Source organism: Leptonychotes weddellii, chromosome 7, assembly GCF_054177405.1.
Source record: "Leptonychotes weddellii isolate Sample4059 chromosome 7, ASM5417740v2, whole genome shotgun sequence".
NCBI classification, from domain to species: Eukaryota; Metazoa; Chordata; class Mammalia; order Carnivora; family Phocidae; genus Leptonychotes; species Leptonychotes weddellii.
In genome coordinates, this window is record NC_138375.1 from 88,072,189 (window position 1) to 88,088,677 (window position 16,489).

A 16,489-nucleotide genomic window follows, 5' to 3' on the forward strand; every position below is an offset into this window, starting at 1 on the left:
GAAGGCAGTCGCTTAACCAACTGAGCCACCCAGGTGCCCAAAAAAAATAAACCATCTTTACTACTGTGAAAAATGAAGACAATTAAAATTTAGAAAAGCACAATTTCTCCTCTTTTTCTTCCTGACTTTAAAAATTAATGTGGGGCGCCTGAGTGGCTCAGTTGGTTAAGCGACTGCCTTCGGCTCAGGTCATGATCCTGGAGTCCCGGGATCGAGTCCCACGTCGGGCTCCCTGCTCAGCAGGGAGTCTGCCTCTCTCTCTGACCCTCCCCCCTCTCATGCTCTCTATCTCATTCTCTCTCTCAAATAAATAAATAAAATCTTTAAAAAAAATAAAAAATAAATAAAAAAAATAAAAATTAATGTGGATTTTTGGATCTAGATTATTATTATTTATAGAACATGAACAACATACGGAAGTCAATCATTGTAATACACCACATTAACAGAATGAAGGGGCACAAAACCACATGATCATCTCAATTGATAGAGAAACAGAATTTGACAAAATTTAATAATCTTTCATGATAAAACACACTCAACAGACTAGGACTAGAAAGAAACTGACCCAACATAATGCTAAAGGCCATAAATGAAAAACCCACAGCTGGCATTATAGTCAGTGGTGAAAGACTGAAAGCTTTTTTTCTTCAATAAGGAAAAAGACAAGGATGCTTGCTTTTGTCTCTTCTGTTCAATATAGTGTTGGAAGTTTTAGCCAGAGCAGTTAGGCAAGAAAATGAAGTAAAAGGCATCCAAATTGCAAAGGGAGAACTAAAATTATCTTTGTTCACAGACAACATGATTTCATATTTAGAAAACTAAATATTTTACCAAAAATTTTTAAAATAAACGAATTCAGCCAAGTTGCAGCATAAAAAAATCAACACATAACAATTAGACAGTTAGTTGCATCTATACACTAGCAACGAACAGTCCAAGAAGGAAATTAAGAAAATAGTGCCATTTACAGTATAAAGCTTCAAAAAGAATTACATACCTAGGAATAAACTTACCAAGGGGCCAGAGGACTCATTCCTTGAAAACTGTAAAACGTTGCTGAAAGAAATAAGAAAAGACACAAATAAATGGAAAGACATCCTCTATTCATGGATTGGGAAGACTTGGTATTGTTAAGATGTCCGTATCAAAGTGAGTATGTATTCAGTGTAATTCCCATCAAATTCCCAGTGGTGGTGTTTGCAAAAACAGAAGAATCTATCCTAAGATTCATATGAATCCTGAATAGCCAAAACATTCTTGAAGAAGTTATAAGTTTCACGCTTCCTGATTTGAAAACTTAATTCAAAGCTATGAGTAATCAAAACAGTGTGGTAGTGTCATAAAGACAGACATATATACCTGATAGACCATGCAGAAATAAACCCTTCCATATATGATCAAATGATTTTGACAAGGGTGAGAGACCATTCAATGGTGAAAGGATATTTCTCAACAAACGGTGTTGGGAATCTGGATATCCACCTGCAAGAAAATGAATTTAGACCTCTGCCTCATAATATAAATCTATATATATCTATATATATAAAAAACAAGGCAAAATGAATTAAAGACTTAAATATAAGAGCTAACACTATAAAACTTATGGAGGAAAACATAGGGCAAAAACTTCATGACATTAGATTTGTCAAAGGTTTCAAGAAAAAGCAACAAAAGAAAAAAAATGGATAATTTGGGCTGTATCAAAATTAAAATCTTTGTGCATTATATGCAGCAGTTGATGAGGCAACCCACAGAATGGGAAAAAATATTTTGAAATCTATAAAAAACCATTCTCCCATCATAGAGGAATTAATATCCAGTATATGTAAAGAACTCATACAACTCAACATCTAAAAAAACAACCCAATTGAAAATGGATAAAGGACTTGACATTTCTCTTGTCTTATACTTTGGTAGTAAGTAATATTAGGACCATTTATGATTAGATGGTAAGTTATGCTAGGGAAGGGGGTCTCCTATATCCACTTATTATCCAGGTAGAAACTAACTGGTAGCTTTTTTCCAAAGTATCTCACATGAACTACATCATGTAGAAATATGTTGAAATTTCTGTCATATCTCAAATAATCTGGTATGTTTTTTTTTTTTTTTATCATATCTGACATAAAAAATGTCCTGGATTGACTCAATAGCAAAATGAATATAACAGAAGAAAGAACCAGAAGTTGAAGACAGATCATTAGAAATTAATTTGCAGAACAGATAAAAACAAAAAGAAATGAATACAGCCTCAGGGTTTTGTTGGATAATACCAAAAGATCTAACAAATATGTTCAAAAGAAGAGAAAGAGATTGGGGCAATAAAAATACTTGAAGAAATAATGGTTGGAAACTACCCAAATTAATGAATGACATAAATTTGTGATGAAATGTTCAGAATACCCCAGTCAGGATAAACTCAAAGAAAACCATGCCTGAACACAAAGCAATTAAACTGTGGAAAATCAAAAATAAAGAAATAATCTTGAAAGTACTTGGGGAAAAAAATGATACATTACATACAAGGACCAGTGATTTGAATAACTCCATATTTCTCATCAGAAACCATGCAGCCAAAAGACAATAGAACACATTTATTTTATTGATTGATTGAGAGGGAGGGAAAGAGAGAAAGAGAGCAGGGGAGGGGCAGAGGGAGAGGAAGAGAGAGAATTGTAAGCACACTTTCAGTGATCTCACAACTCTGAGATCATGATCTGAACTGAAGAGTCAGATGCTCATCTGACTGAGCCACCTAGGCACCCCTGGAACATCTTCAAAGTACTGAAAGAAAATAGAGGTAACACCTGAACAACAGAGGTTTGAATTGCATGGGTCCACTTATACATGTTATTTTTATAGTATAGTATTGTAAATGCATTTTCCCTTTATGATTATTTTTCTTATGGTTTTAATATTTTTTTCTAGCTTTATTGTAAGAATACAGTATATAACACATACAACATGTAAAATATATGTTAATCAACTGTTTATCTTATCAGTAGGGCTTCCAGTCAACAGTAGGCTATTAGTAGTTAATTTGGGGGGAGGAGTCAGAAATTATATGTGGATATTCAAGTCTGTGGGTAGGTGCCCACAATCCCTGCATTGTTCAAGGGTCTACTGTATTTGGTAAGCATAAAGGACTAATTTTATTCTTTGTAGGTTATACTGAGAGGTTTTAAATGGATATAGATATAGTATATATTATAGCTGTAATATAAAGGCTAGCAGGAAGGTGGGATTAAAAGGGCCCATATGGTTGTAAGGGTTCTACATTTTATTTGACCTGGTTCAGTATTAGCACTAAGTAGACTGTGAAAGATTTGCTGTATCTTGATTTGTCTATCTATCTAATAATCCTTCTAGAGGAAGAACCACTAAAAGTTAAACAAAAATATACAGCCAAAAAATCAATATAAAAATTAAAATAATATTTAAATGCTCCCAAATAATGGGAATGACAGTGGTCAGACAAACAAAACACAGACAGTAAACAGAAAACAGGTAATAAAACTGTAGACCTGAATCTAACCACATCAATAATTATATTAAATTTGAGTGATCTAAAGTCAACAACTAAAAGATATTGTCAGATTAGATGAAAATATCAAGATGCAAGTATATATTCTCTAGGAGAAACCCACTTTTATTTATTTTTTTAAGATTATTTGAGAGAGGGAGAAAGAGAGCGATAGAGAGCACTAGTTGGAAGGGGCAGAGAGAGAGAGAGAGAGAGAGAAGCAGATTCCCTGCTGATCAGGGAGCCCGATGTGGTCCTTGATCTCAGGACCCTGGGATCATGATCTGAGTCGAAGGTAATTGCTTAACTGACTAAGCCACCCAGGTGCCCCAAGGAAAAACCCACTTTTAGTATAAAGACATACATAGATAGATTAAAAATATAAGGATGGGAAATATATACTAGGAAAACACTAAACAAAAGGGCAGCTCCCACCCCTAGCACTTTCCATTTCTCATACAGTCCTTTTTTTTCCCCACACTACTCTCTTTTACCATCTCACATATTCTGTTTATTTATTTATTGTTCCTCACCCCCATTAGAAGGTAAGCTCTAATGGGCAGGGATTATGTATACTGTTCACAGTTGTATCATCAAGGCCTGCAATAGTCCCTGGCATGTAGTGCTCTCTCAGCAAATATTTGTTAAATGAATTTGACTATAGGCTTTTTTCTTCTGTCATCTGTTAACATTTTTTTGAATAGTGTTCTGTAGAACAGTTGGGGAATACTTAGAATAGGATATAATAGGACAGGATCTCTGACTTCTGGTAGTCATTGAATAACTGAAACAATGGGCTCTAGAGAACATTTGATCCCTCTCTCCTTATTTTACAGATGAGGGAATTGAGGGAGGTAAAAAAATCATACAAAGATGTTTTACCTGCAGTAAAACAGGTTTACAAAATACTCAAGTCAGAGTGCCTGGGTGGCTCATTCAATTAAGCGTCTGCCTTCGGCTCAGGTTATCATCCTGGAGTCCCAGGATCCCTGCTTCAGGCTCCCTGCTCTGGCGGGGGGTTGGGGGGGAGTCTGCTTTTCCCTCTGCCTCTATCCCTCTCCCCACTTGTGCTCTCTCTCTCAAATAAACAAAATCTTTTTAAAAAACCAAAATATTCAAATCATAATATGACAGGTAAGGAAATAGAATATAAAAGACTAGCTTGTTTTAGAGTATTTTTAAACTATCCTGTAGAAGGGTCTTATTGAGAAATTGCTAACTGGGATTATAATGCTCAATGTTATAAAATGTTGTAAAACATTTGTCATAAATTTATAAAACTAATAGTTTCCATAATTTTTAGGTAGTTTCCTAGATAGAGTATATAATTCATATAGAATCCCTTTCCAGAAAATTATAGTTTAAACTTTATTTTGTAGCTATCAAAGTCTTGACTATTAATAGACATGAAGATATATTCTGGGAATGAGAGTAAAGGAAATGGGGATATAGGTAGACATACAACTAAAATAAATAGAAATAAAACATAGCACATAGAAAATTCCAAATGAAAAGTGTAGATTAAAAAATACTAGAGGAAATTAGAATTGGATGACATGGTAGGCCAGGTATTAGGAGATGACTCTAGGAAGGGAGAGTGATTAGAATTTGGGAGGAACGTGAAAAGTAAAAAGAATTGGGGCGCCTGGGTGGCTCAGTTGTTAAGCGTCTGCCTTCGGCTCAGGTCAGGATCCCAAGGCCCTGGGATTTGGCTCCCTGCTCGGCGGGAAGCCTGCTTCTCCCTCTCCCACTCTCCCTGCTTGGGTTCCCTCTCTCACTGTGTTTCTGTCTGTCAAATAAATAAATAAAATCTTAAAAAAAAAAAAAAAGAAAAAAGAATTGAGTTGGGGGTGTGATATGAGTACAGGCATGGAGGAGCCAGAGAATGTTCTGGTAGTGGTAGGTCAGTTTATTTTGATAGTAGCATTTGTGTAGAACAATAATGATTGATGCGCTTAAAAGGGATCTTGCAAACTGAGGGCGTTTAATACTAAGTGAAATGGTTTGGATTCTTTTTTTTTTTTTTTAAAGATTTTTATTTATTTGAGAGAGAGAGCATGAGCAGGGGGAGGGGTAGAGGGAGAGTGAGAAGCAGACTCCCCGCTGAGCAGGGAGCCTGATGCGAGACTCGATCCTGGGACCTTGAGATCGTGACCTGGGCCGAAGGCAGACGCTTAACCGACTGAGCCACCCAGGTGCCCAGTAGTTTGGGTTCCTAGGCAGTCAGGGTTGAAACTGTCAGTGATGTACATTATGGACAGGAGCAGGAGACTGTTGGAAAAGGTCCTTTATGAGGTGATAGTGACCTAGTTCAGGATAGTAACAGTGAGAAAGGATTAATGTGATTGTACAGAGAAATCACAACGGGACCTAGTTATTTTGTAGATTTGAGAAGAAAGATAGTTCTGTGGTTTCTGGTATCTGGGAAAATTGGTGGAAATAGGAAGTTCTAGCATGAGTGCCATTTTATCATGAGGAATAAGTTTGGTTTTAGACAGCAAGTTTGAGATGAGAGACACATCTAATGATGTCCAATTATAGAAGTAGAACTGGGGCTTAGAGTTTGGGGAATTGATTCCCATAGTGGTGAGAGTTAAGTCCTGAAGGTGAATGAAATGTTAGGAGTTTCAGAGATTGTAAAATAGTGTAGCCTGAAAAGATGGTGGTGCACAGAACTTTAGTGGGCAGAGAAGAGGACTTGGTGAAGGGAACTTTGAAAAGTAGTGATTGGAGAAGTAGGGGAACCCTTGAAAAGAAAGCCAGGGGAGAAATAGCTTGTTCAAAATAACATTTATTCCACCCCCCCACCTCCATTGCAAATGCAGTATAATTTTAATATAAGAACCTGGGAAATAAAGGACAGTATAAATATTTAAAAATTATTTATACCCTCATTAGCCAGAGAAAACTACTATAGATATTTTATTATATCTCTTAAATTACTATATATTTCTTCTTTAATGTGTCTGTGTATTTGTATATTTATATTGATATACAAGTCATTGGTTCTTTGATGCAGATAGTTGAGATAAGTAATAACTCAAAAAGGCCTGTTAATTCCATAGCTAATTTGTTGATTCTATTTTCTAAATATTTAATGTATGTAGAATTTATGTTTTATTTTCAAATGACTCATTTTAAAAAGGTTTCACCTCTGATACTCTACTTTTATCCTTCAGATGATTGCAAAAGGGAAAAATGCATCTGAACTGTTTCCTGCTGTTGTGAAGAATGTGGCCAGTAAAAATATTGAGGTACTGTTTTTTTTTTTTTTTTTAAGATTTTATTGTTTTATTTATTTTAGAGTGAGAGAGGGCGTGCACACATGTACACTGAGCCGGTGGGGTTGGGGTTGGTAAGAGTAGAGGGGGAGGGAGAGAGAGGGAGGAGGGGAAAGAATCTTAGACTGCGGAGTGCGAAGCCTGACCCCACAGTCCTGATATCATGACCCCAGCCAAAACCAAGAGTCTGATGCTCAATCGCTCGACTGGCTGAGCCACCCAGGTGCCCCTTGAGGTGCTATTTTGATTCATAATCTTCATGATTCCTTTTGTTGTAAAAGAATTATACTTTTCAGTTACTTTGAAGTGTAGCATAAGATCCTTAAGTATCACTAGATTTTTTGTTATAATTAAAATGTCCATAATCTTAAATAAACAGTATTTGGATTTTTGGACAGAGAATGTGAAAAGTAAATGAGATTAATTCACGTGGTGAATGGTGGTAATTTGTTGTGTATTCTTAGAAACAAGTTTACTTGAAATTCTGCTCTAGGGACTTAAGATAGCACATGTCCAGTGAAACAGACCTAAGTTCATGCAGTATAAGGGCAGAGTTTGAACCCAAGTATTATCACTCCACATGTAGTGTTCTTTTTGAGACATTTTAGCTCTGGTATACCCTGCCTCTGTACAGCAGGATGTATTGTGAGCCTTCAATTACTTGTCTCTGTGTGGGTTTGTAAGTGGTGTTTGAAACAGAAATTCAAAGAACTTTGAGGCCAAGGTAATGTTGGGTCAGATGGACTAATGACTTTTGATAGAGTACAAAAGAAAAATAAGAGCCAGTGTAGAAACCACTGAGTAAGATGAGTAGAATGAAGAGTTCAGTGAAGGGGATAAGAGATTGATCCTGAGCAAATGGCTTGTTTTTAAAATAATAGAAGGGGGGCGCCTGGGTGGCTCAGTTGGTTAAGCGACTGCCTTCAGCTCAGGTCATGATCCTGGAGTCCCTGGATCGAGTCCCGCATCGGGCTCCCTGCTCGGCGGGGAGTCTGCTTCTCCCTCTGACCCTCCTCCCTCTCGTGCTCTCTCTCATTCTCTCTCTCGCAAAAAAAAAAAAAATAAAAAATAAAAATAAAATAATAGAAGGTAGTAAGGAAGAGGATTGAATGACCATGTCTGTCATGCCTCTCACCGTCAACTGATGTGGTAGTGATTGTCTGGAGGATATGTTTACTCAGTAAGACGTAGTGATACAAGCATGAGAATGAAAATGCCAGCACACATGCTTCCTCTTTGCCCATTGCTGACAACTGTGAACATCAACTGTGGGGAATGTTCTTGGCTCTGTTTTTGAGTCTGGAAAGTTTGACGGAAGGAGCAATCTCCACTGAAGAATATTTTCAAGGACTTAGTGACATCAGGGCAGATGTTTTAGGTGGAGATAGATGGAGTATAAGAAGTAGAAATTAAGAAAATAAGGGAGTTTTTCCACATAATCAAGTATTAATATTACTATTAAACCTGTATCTCTGTTTTATGTATTTATTTAGTAGGTGCTTGCCCTAGGATGTAGAAGGCATATCTTTATCTTGCTACAGTCTACCACTAGGATTTACAATATACATCTTTAAGTTATCACTATTTACTTTCAAGTAACATTATAACACTTCACATATACTTTGAAAATCTTACGACAGTGAATTTCCATTTTCCCCCTCCCATCTTTTCCCATGGTATCGTGCATTTTACTTTTAAATATGCTAAAACTTCCCAGTCATCTTTTTTAAAAGATTATTGAAATACAGTTAACATGCCATAACTTTTGAAGTGTGCCATTCATTGATTTATAGTGTATACCGTCACCACCATCTACTTCCTCTCTATTTTTATCACCTCAGAAAGTAACCCTGCTTTGATTAGCAGTCACTCCTTATGGCCCCAGCCCTATGCAACCATTAAATCTACTTCCTATTTCTGTGGATTTGCCTATTCTGGGCATTTCATATAAATGAAGTCATATAGTATGTGACATTTGTGTCTGGCTTCTTTCACTTAGAGTGCTGTTTTCCAAGTCCATTCATGTTGTAGTGTGCATCAGTACCTCATTCCTCTTTATTGCTGAATAATATTCCATTGTATGGATGTACTGAGTTTTGTATATTCATTCATCAGTGACACTTGGGTTGTTTCCACTTTTTAGCTATCATGAATAATACTACTATAAACACTTTGTACACATTTGTGTCTGAATCTATGTGTTCATTTCTCTTGTATGTATACCTTGCAGTGATATTGCTGGGTTTTATGGTTACTGTCTTATTTTTTTGAGGACCTGCCAAACTCTTTTCTACAGCAGCTGCATCGTTTTACATTTCTATCAACAATGTGTGTGTTATAATTTCTCCACATCCTCACCGGTACTAATTTTTCTTTTTTCTGGGGAAAAAAAAAAATTACTTTCTTTTAGATTATAGCTATCCTAGAGAGTGTGAAGTGGAATCTCATTGCTGCCTTTGCAGTTTTCGATTTGCATTTCTCTAAGAGAAAACTGTTGAGCATCTATTGGCCAGTTCTACTTCTTCTTTGGAAAAATATCTATTCAGATCCTTTTACCATTTTGTAATTGGGTTGTCTGTTTATTGTTGGAGTTCTTATATATTCTGAATACTAGACTCTTAATTGGTGTCTAATTTGCAAACATTTTCTTTCATTCTATGGGTTTTTTTCCTTTGAAGCACAGATATTTTAAATTTTGATGAATTCTAATTCATCTATTTTTTCTTTGTTTATGCTTTAGGTGTCATATTTAAGAAATGGATGCTTAATCCAAAGTCATGAAGATTTATCTTTTTCCTAAGAGTTTTGTAGATTCAGCTTATATATAGTACTATGATCCATTTTGAGTTAATCTGGATGCTTAATCCAAGGACCCAAAGATTTATACTTGTCTTTTTCCTAAGAGTTTTGTAGATTTAGCTTTTATATATAGGGCTGTGATCCACCTTAAGTCTCCATGGAACTACTGATCTGCTTTCTGTCACTATAGTTTTATCATTTTTAGAATTTCTTAGCTATTAAACTGTACAGTTTGTTATCTTTTTATTTGACTTCTTTTACTTAGGAATTGGAGATTCGTCTGTGCTGTTTCATGTATTCACATTTTGTTCCTTTTTTGCTGTAATCTGATATTTCACAATTTTTAAATTTACCTGTTGAAATACACTTGAATAAAATGCTGTATGTGGTCATGTATTTTAATTTTTTTCTTTTCTAAATACCTAGGGATGGATCAGTTGCATTGTCTGGAAAATGTATATTTAATTTTTAGAAAATAGTGTGTAGAGTTTTCCAGAGTGGCTGTACCATTTACATTCCTACCAGCAATTACATGGGAGTTCCAGTTGGTTCACATCCCTTCCAACACTTGATCTTATTAGACTCTTTAACATTAGCCACTTCGGTAGGCGTATAATAGTATTTCCTTGTGCCTTTATTTGCATTTTTTTATATTTAGTGATGTTGAGCATCTTTTCATGATTTATTGGTTGGTCATCTCTCTTCTAAACTGTTCAAATCTTTAGCCTGTTTTTAATTTTTTTTTCTTACTACTAAAGTGTAAAAATTCTGGTACCAATCTTCTGTCAGAAGATGGTTATTTACTATTATTAATTTTCTCTTGGTCTGTGGCTTGCTTTTTTGTTTTCTTAATATCTTTTAAAAAGCAAACACTTGATTTTGATAATGTCCATTTTATCTGTTTTCTTTTCAGTCATACTTCCTGATTTTTTTGTGACCTGTTTAAGAAATCTTTGCCTAATCTAATGTCAAAGATTTTTCCTGGTTTGTTCTAAAAGTTTAATAGTTTTAGCTATTATATTTAGGTCTGTGATCTATATCATAGGTTTATGATCCACAGGTTCTATAATTCACTGGGAGGATTTATTTATAAGACTCAAGATATAGCCATAGCTATGATTTATTACAGTAAAAGACACAACAAAAGCAGGCCCTGAAACAGGTGCGTGGGGAGAGGTCCAGAGGAAATTAGATGCAAGCTTCCAGGTATCCTTGCCCACTGATTTTCCCAATGACAATGCCTCCAGCATCAGTTGTGACAAAAAGCGTCAAGTGTCCACTAGGAAAGTTCATTAGTGACTCAGTGCCCAAGTCTTTCACTGGGGGCTGTTCATGTAGGCATTACCTGCCCAGCAAGTACAGAATTCCAGACTCCCTGAAAGAAAGCAAATGTTGAGCATAAACCATATTGTTGGTATGTAAACCACCCTTCTCAGTTAGGGAATGTGGGAATACCCCTGAGATTCAAGTTCCCAGATGCCATTAGGGCCAACTTTGTAAGCAGACTTTCTAAAGATAGCAGTCTCTGGCCTGCTGTATTAACTCTTTACTGTGCAATACATTTTAAATTAGATTTTGTGTGTGATGAGGTAAGGTTTGAGATTTCGAGATACATATTTTTTTTCCAGATATTCAGTTGTTCTAGTATCATTTTTAAAGAAGACTATATCTTTTCCCCCTTGAATTACCTTGCCACGTCTTGTCAAAAATTACTGATCATATAAGTGCAGGTGTGTTTCTGGACTCTATTCTGTTCCATTGATCTGTTTGCCATACCACACTGCCCTGTTTACTAGTCTTTTTTGTTGTTGTTGTTGTTGTTTACTATAGCCTTGAAGTCAGGTAGTATAAGCCCTCCAGTCTTGTTCTGTTTTTAACCTTATTTTGGCTAATCTGGGTCCTTTGTCTTTTTATGTAAGTGTTAAAATTAGTCTGTCAATTTCTTCAAAAGCCTCTTAGAATTGATTTTGTTTGCATTGAATTTATAGATCAGTTGCCATCTTTACCATATTAAGTCTTCCAATCCTTGAATGTGGTCTTCTTTAATTACCTTTTGCAGTGTCTTGTAGTTTTTGGTATGGTTTTGCACATACTTTAAATTTAGCTTTTAGTAGTTTTGAATGCTATTTTATTTTTTTAAAGATTTTATTTTGAGAGAGAGAGAGAGAGCGTGAGCACAAGCAGGGGCAGTGGCAGAGGGAGAGGGAGAAGCAGGCTCCCCACTGAGCAGGGAGCCCGATACCAGCCTCATCCCAGGACTCTGGGATCATGACCTGAGCGGAAGACAGACACCTAACGGACTGAGCCACCCAGATGCCCCTTGAATGCTATTTTAAACAACATTGTCTTTATAGTTTTATTTCCCAATTGGTTATTGCTAGCATACAGAATTGATTTTTGTATATTGATCTTGTGTCCTTGTTAAATTCACTTATTAGTTCTGATAGTTATTTTATAGATTTCTTTGGCTTTGTTACATAAATGATCGTATCATGTGCAATTATAATTTTACTTTTCTTTTTTTCTTGTCGTATTATACTAAGTCCAATTTACATTACAGTGTTGAATAGAAGTGATGAGGATGGTTATCCTTGCCTTGTTTCTCATTTAGAAAGCACTGAGCCTTTTACCATTGATTATGATATCAGCTATAGGTTTTTTTGCAGCTATCTGTAATCATGTTGAAGAGTTCTTTCTATCCCTAGTTTGCTGAAAGTTTTTATAGTGAATGAGTTTTGAATTTTTTCAAGTGCTTTTTCAGTAACCATTGAAATTATATGATTTTTCTTTGTTCTCTCGATAAAGTAAATGACTGGGATTGATTTTCACTTATTAAACCTTTTTATTCGTGGGGTAAATCCCTCATGGTCATGGTGTATTAAACCTTTGTCAATATTGTTAGGATTGATTTGCTAACCTTTTCTTAAGGAGTTTCCCATCTATATGTTATTGAAGGATTTTTTTTTTTTTTTTACTTGCGGTGGCTTTTGTTTTGGTATCAGGGTAATCAGGTTAATACTAGATTTATAAAATGAGTTGGGATGTGTTTCTCCTTTGTTGTCTTAAAGAGTATGTGTGGAGTAATTTCATCTTATATGGTATTATTTTATCCTTACTGTGAAGTCATCTGAGCTTTGAGTTTATTTTATGGGAAGATTTTAAATTATGAATTCAAGTTGTTTATTGGGCATAGACCTCTTCGGGAAATAATTAACTCAGCAGGTGTGGGTTCTCAAACCCTGTATATTCACAAGAAAGGTCTGTTTTCATGACTGTCCCTTTTCTGTCTTGTGCAGACAGAGCTATTGGACTGTTCTGTCTGATAAAAGTTTTTTATGTATCTGTTGTCTTGAGTCATGGTGTACTAGTTTGTCCAGATAGTGTATACTAAAATTGTAATTTATGGTAAACACCTTGCTTTTTCTTTTCCTGTTCTGGAGCTAGTCACTGATCTCATATGTAGTGATGACAGTGTGTATAGTTGTACATTACCTACATGACTGAACCCTAATAAATGCTTTGGACAGTCTTTCTCAGTCAGGTTTCCCTGGTTGGCAGTACTTTGTACATGTCATCACACACTGTTACTGAAGGAATTAAGCAGATCTTATGGTGATTCTACTGGTGGGAGGACTCTTGGAAGCTTGTGCCTGGTTTCCTCTGGACTTCAGTCATGTACCTTTTCCTTTTACTAATTTTACTATGTATCCTTTTGCTGTAATGAACCATAACCCTAAGTGTAACAACTTTTTGAGTCCTGTAAATCCTTCTAGCCAATCACCCAGCCTGAAGATGGTCTTGGTGGACCCCCAACACAGGGCTATTTAGATTTTCTATCTCTTCTGGGATCTGTGTTGGTAATTTGTCATTCACGAATTTATCCACTTCAACCAGTGTCAGTTTATTAACATAAAGTTGTTAATAATATTCCCTTAGTATTTTTTTAGTGCCTGTGCCTTCTGCAGTGATATTTTCTCTTTCATTCCCGATATTGGTAGTTCTTGTCTTTTCTCTTTTTCTCTTGATCAATTTAGAGCCTTATCAATTGTATTGACCTTTTAAAAAATAGCTTTTGGTTTCATTAGTTTACTTTTTTCTGTTTTCTATGTCATGGATTTTTTTTTGATTACTGACTTTTTTACTTATCTTTCATATTTCAGACTTGTACATAATTTGGGGTTCTTTTTTTAATATCTTGAGTTGGGAACTCAGATCAAATCTTTTTCATTATTTAAACCTTTAACGCTATGTATTTTCTTCTAAACATTACTTAACTTGCATTTTCCAAATTTAATTTATATATTTTCATTGTTTAGTTAGTATTTTTTATTTACTTCATGATTTCTATTTTGACTCATGGATCATTTAGAAGTATGTTGTTTAATTTCGTGATATTGGGGGTGGGAGGATTATCTTAATGATCTTAACGTTGATTGCTTTGTAACATAATTCCACTTTAGTCTTAAAACATACCTAGTATTATTTCATTCTTAAACTTTATGAGAACTTGTTTATAGAACATCAGAGTTTATTTTGGTGTGCATGCCATGTGCAGTTAAAGAGAATGTGTATTCTGCTATTGTTGGATGTATATTCTATAGGTGTTATTTAAATAAATGTGGTTGATAGTGTTGTTTATTTATATTTTTAAAAGTGTTTTTACTGACCTCTTGTCTAGTTGTTCCACTGATTGCTAGGAGAGGGATTTTGAATCTCCCAACCATGGTTCTGAAATTGTTCATTTCTCCCTTTAATTTAGTCATTTTCTAGCATATATTTTAAAGCACTCCGATCAGGCATCACTCTTTGTGTCTTCCTGATGAATTGACCTTTTTATCCTAAAATAAGTCCTTCTTTATCTCTGGTAAAACTTTTTGTCTTAAAGTCTATTTGATTTGTTACTAATATTGCCACTCCAGCCTTCTCATCTCTTTGTATGGTGTATCTTTTTTTCATCTGTTTACTCTCAGCCTATCTCTGTCTTTGTATCTAATGGGCATCTCTTATTGACAGCATGTGGCTCCAACTTTTCCCCATCCATTCCATCAAACTGTGCCTTTGAATTGGATTGTTTATTCTTTAAACACTTAATGTCATCATTGATGTGTTCGGATTTGAGTGTACTGTTATACTGTTTATTGTCTATTTGCTCCTTTTGTTTCTTTTTTTCCTTTCCTCCCCTTATTTTGGAGGAAATCCCATTTTAAATTTTCTTGTTTTTATTTATTTATTTTTAAGGATTTTATTTATTTATTTGACAGAGAGAGAGCACAAGAGAGGGAACACAAGCCGGGGAGTGGGAGAGGGAGAAGCAGGCTTTCCACTGAGCAGGGAGCCTGATATGGGGGCTTGATCCCAGGATCCTGGGATCACGACCTGAGCCGAAGGCAGACACTTAACGACTGAGCTACCCAGGCACCCCACTTGTTTTTATTTTATTTCACGTCTTGAAATTCTCTCCTTAACATAGTCATATTTTTGTCTACCTTCTTGGGCATATGGAGCATATTTATAATAGTTATTGTAAAGTCCTTTATTTTTAAGATTTTATTTTTAAGTAAACTCTATTCCCAATGTGGGGCTCAAACTCATGACTCCAAAATCAAGAGTCACATGTTCTACTGACTGAGCCAGCCAGGCGCCCCTCTGCTATTTCTATCATTTCTGTCATTTTGAATCTTTTTCTGTAGATTGATTTTTCTCCTGGTTATGATTCACATTTTCCTAATTTTTTAATATCTTTAGTAAATTTTAATTAGATGCTGAACAATATGAAATTTATGTTGTCATTTGCTGGATCTTGTATTCCTTTAAATTGTGTTGGGTTTTTTTGTGGTGCACAGTTAAGTTATATGGAATCATTTGATTTTGCAAAGCATGCATTTAAGCTTAACGAGGGAGTACAGGAATATTTTTAGTCTAGATTAATTTAATCCCACTCCTAAAGTCATGTTCTTCTTAGGATTCTACTAAAAAACCCATGTATTTATCAGACATTTTCTCTCTGGCTGGTAGGAACATGAATTATTCCTAGCTCTTTGTGATCTTTGAGATCTGTTCTTCCTGCCTTTTTCCAGTGTTTGTTTTTGGTGTTTTGTGTTCTTCTGTTTTTGTTTTGGTTTTTTTGGATGGCCTCAGGTAGTTTCATCTCACTCTTGTGCATGTCAGTGCTTAGTCTTAAGACTTGGTGTTTGTCCTCTGCAGTGTGTGTGCTCTCTCTCTCCCTCTCACTATCTCGGAAGTTTCCGCCTGTTTTTCTGCTCTGCAAATTCTAGCAGCATTGGCCTCTGAACTTTGATCTCTCTCTCCTCAGCACAGTGAGTCTTCTGGATTCTGTTTGAGTTGCCCCTGGTGTGCTGGTGGATATACTACCTACCCTCTGTAGTGGCACTCACTTTGACTTTTCCCTCTGAGGATTCACAGTACTGGGCTGCTTGTTGTCCAACACATGAAAACTCTTTTCCCCCAATCTTCTGTTTGGTTAAGGTAGGAGGGTAAATCAGGTCTCTCAGTTATTATTAAATTATAGCTTCATATAAAAATCTTCCTAAAGCCTTAAAAATATATGGAATGTTATTGATCAAATGAAACATTAGTCTCAGTTTTCCCTACTTTGTATGTGGAGTTGTCAATTTATAACTGTGGTGACATACTTGAAAATTCACATCATCTTTTCCAATCTCTACATCAGACTTCTATAGCAGTGTCTTATACTGCTTTATGGCCAGCATATATTGAGTGAGCCATATATCTTTAGCAATTTTATAGTCAATGCTTAAGTATTTTTGGTTTTAGAAACAAAGCATTTTTTTTTTCAAGAGAATATTAAATCGTTTATTGATTACACATGATAATGGATGATACACAAGCTTTAATCCCATCT

At 35.5% G+C, this 16,489-nt stretch overlaps 1 protein-coding gene across 1 annotated transcript in view; it reads left to right on the forward strand.

Annotated features, from left to right (window-relative positions):
• The window catches only part of AP3B1 (adaptor related protein complex 3 subunit beta 1), a 248,677-nt gene that overhangs the window by 39,013 nt on the left and 193,175 nt on the right, over window positions 1-16,489 (forward strand). The window contains exons 3-4 of the mRNA XM_081825590.1: window positions 6,706-6,780; window positions 13,380-13,501. Coding sequence (XP_081681716.1) covers window positions 6,706-6,780; window positions 13,380-13,501 — 197 coding nt within the window. The remainder of the gene's footprint in view (window positions 1-6,705; window positions 6,781-13,379; window positions 13,502-16,489) is intronic.